This window comes from Amphimedon queenslandica, unplaced genomic scaffold (assembly GCF_000090795.2).
Source record: "Amphimedon queenslandica unplaced genomic scaffold, v1.1 AMPQUscaffold_8722_Cont19338, whole genome shotgun sequence".
NCBI lineage: Eukaryota > Metazoa > Porifera > Demospongiae > Haplosclerida > Niphatidae > Amphimedon > Amphimedon queenslandica.
In genome coordinates this window covers 1-2,750 of record NW_003551005.1, presented here as the reverse complement: position 1 = coordinate 2,750, position 2,750 = coordinate 1, and the positions used below count along the sequence as shown (strand labels likewise).

The 2,750-nt window shown below is 37.7% G+C and overlaps 1 protein-coding gene across 1 annotated transcript; it reads left to right on the top strand.

The window, feature by feature from the left end:
- Positions 1-1,880: 1,880 nt before the first annotated feature.
- LOC100636307 (ruvB-like 1) lies at positions 1,881-2,736 on the top strand. The gene is made up of 2 exons (XM_003391500.3): positions 1,881-1,977; positions 2,028-2,736. Exon 2 carries the CDS (start codon positions 2,066-2,068, stop codon positions 2,657-2,659), a length of 594 nt encoding a protein of 197 aa, XP_003391548.3. The 5' UTR covers positions 1,881-1,977; positions 2,028-2,065; the 3' UTR covers positions 2,660-2,736.
- The last annotated feature ends 14 nt before the right edge of the window (positions 2,737-2,750 follow it).

The following is a 2,750-nucleotide window of genomic DNA, read 5'->3' as shown; positions in this document are numbered from 1 at the left end:
GACGACACTTCGTTATGCCGTACAGCTCCTAATACCTGCTAGTATACTAGCTCGTATTAATGGGCGTGACTCCATTGCCCCAGAGGATGTGCAGGAGATTAATGAGCTGTTCTNTGATGCAAAGTCTTCGGCAAAGATGCTGGCAGAGCAAGAGGACAAGTACATAAAATAAAGTGAAGGAGTTACTGGTAACTGATCATTGCATTCACTTATGTACATTATGCTTTACATGTACATGTACATACCTACTATTATCATTGTTATTAAACATACGAAAAGTTATTTCTTATTTAATTATGGAAGCATGACTACTCAATTATGGGTGCGGTTGAAGCAAACCATAGATAGGACTATTCACTATCTATGAGCAAACTAACTTTTGGCAAGATTGCCATTATATGCTATTTCTATAACAACTTGCTCTGTGTCGTCTTGGCTTGATGCCAAGTTCTTTTGTAGATGTAGCTACTTTTTGTGGTAAAGCAAACTAACTTTATTTCTAGACACAATTTAATCTGTGGTCTTATCCTTCAATTACAAGGATATTCACAACTTGCTCTGTGTTTGTCTATTTAGGACTATTCACTATCTATGAGCAAACTAACTTTTGGCAAGATTGCCAATATATGCTATTTTTATAACAACTTGCTTTTAAAAAGACAAATATTTTACAATTTTAAGGATGCAGTTGTAATGTAACAACACTTATGGAATGATGTTATTGTCAAATTACAAGCTGTCATTAGTTTGTATTACATGTAACTTGATGAATAGTTACTCTCAATTAAATTACCGGAACATTGTTCATCAAAGTAACAGTTGATTTGCTGCTATGCATGTAATCTTATGTCCACTATTTCTTCTTGTTCTTCTCATCTGATTGTTTATGCTTATTATTTTGTTCAAACTGATTAATAGCAACAGCTGCACCAGCCAAAGTTATTGATAAAGGTAGTCCCAATGTCATAACCACTGAAGCTGCTGCTGCTGCTGCTGCAGCTATACCTAATGCAGCAGCTCCTCCTAGGATCATTGCAGCTAAACCTTGGCCAGTTTCTTCTCTGTTTGTAATGGCCCAATTGATTAATGATTCACAATTTTTAAACAGAAGATTATACTTCTTTTCTTTAATTCTGCTACGTGCACGTTCTATAGCTTCTTGGCCTTCATAAAGGACAACTTTAGGATCATCATACTCCACAAGCTCAACAATGTCATCATCTGGGTTGACAGAGATAACTTCCTCTTTTATGATTGCAATTTCAGTGCTTCTGCCAGAAAAGGAAGCAGCAGAAAACGAAGCTGCACTACTTACATCGCTAGTACTAGTAGCACCATCATCAGGCACAGTGTAATGAATGACACGCAATTCTTGATCATTGATAACTTCCACTACCAACATGTGATGATTATATAAATCATGACAAACCCTTATATGATCACCTAGAGGATTAAAAAAAAAACATTAATTTTTGCGCTACAGTACACTAGCTACAGTAAATGTAGATTGTGCAGGTTTTACAGGAAATATATATAACTAACCTGGCTTCAGTGAGTGTAGGGAGTTGATTTTAGTAGGTTTTTTTATATAGTAAAACCATTTCTTTTAAGCAATTGGACTGCTGCTAAGCCTACTATCTAGTCTCCTTACTCTCCTATCTTTGATAGTCTTTCTCGCTTGGGAATGCAAAGTATGCATGTCATGATATGATAAGTGAGCCTGGGTGGATCTAGTCTAGGTGTGGTTACTTTGTAGGAGTGGCTCATTTCCAGAAATGCTTGCTGTTTTCATGATTCTTTTCTTTATTCCAATCCTTATCTTCCTCTTATGGTACAGGTAAGAGCCTATTAGCTGGTATCACGTGATCCCCTCCCCACAGGCACTATTATATTCCTTATAAAGTATTCAGTAGGTTAGGTATAGCCCATCCTCCAGTGGAACCTTTTACTGGTAACGTTAATGGAATACTGAGACTGGTAATTTATTAATTAGTGGTGGGTGTGGTTAATATAATGTTGTCTATTAGGGTATTATTGAGTTTTTTATACATAAATATGGCAAAGCATGATGGGCCAACTTCTCAAACCAAAGAAGACGGAAATCACTGACAAGCTACGCAAAGAAATCAACAAGGTTGTTAATCGTTACATTGATCAAGGAGTGGCAGAGCTCATCCCTGGGGTATTATTCATTGATGAAGTCCACATGCTTGATATCGAGTGCTTCACATACTTACATCATGTGTTGGAGTCTTCACTAGCTCCCATCGTCATATTCGCTACTAATCGTGGGAACTGTCAAGTGAAAGGTACTGATCTATCAGCTCCTCATGGCATGCCGAGGGATCTACTGGACCGCATTATGATAATACGTACACTGCCTTACTCTCAAAGCGAGACGGTTCAAATACTCCGTATCCATTTGCAGACCGAGGGTATTCAAATTAATGACGAGTCTTTGAATATTCTCGGTGATATTGGGGTGAAGACGACTCTTCGTTATGCTGTACAGCTCTTAACACCTGCTAGTATACTAGCTCGTATTAATGGGCGTGACTCCATTGCTCCAGAGGATGTTCAGGAGATTAATGAGTTGTTCTTTGATGCAAAGTCTTCGGCAAAGATGCTGGCAGAGCAAGAGGACAAGTACATGAAATAAAGTGAAGGAGTTACTGGTAACTGATCATTGCATTCACTTATGTACATAACTTTAGACATACTGTACATGTACATGTATACATATCATGGTA

Excerpts from the sequence above, each read along its gene's own strand:
- LOC100636307 (XM_003391500.3), top strand. The coding sequence starts at position 2,066 with ATGATGGGCCAACTTCTCAAACCAAAGAAGACGGAAATCACTGACAAG.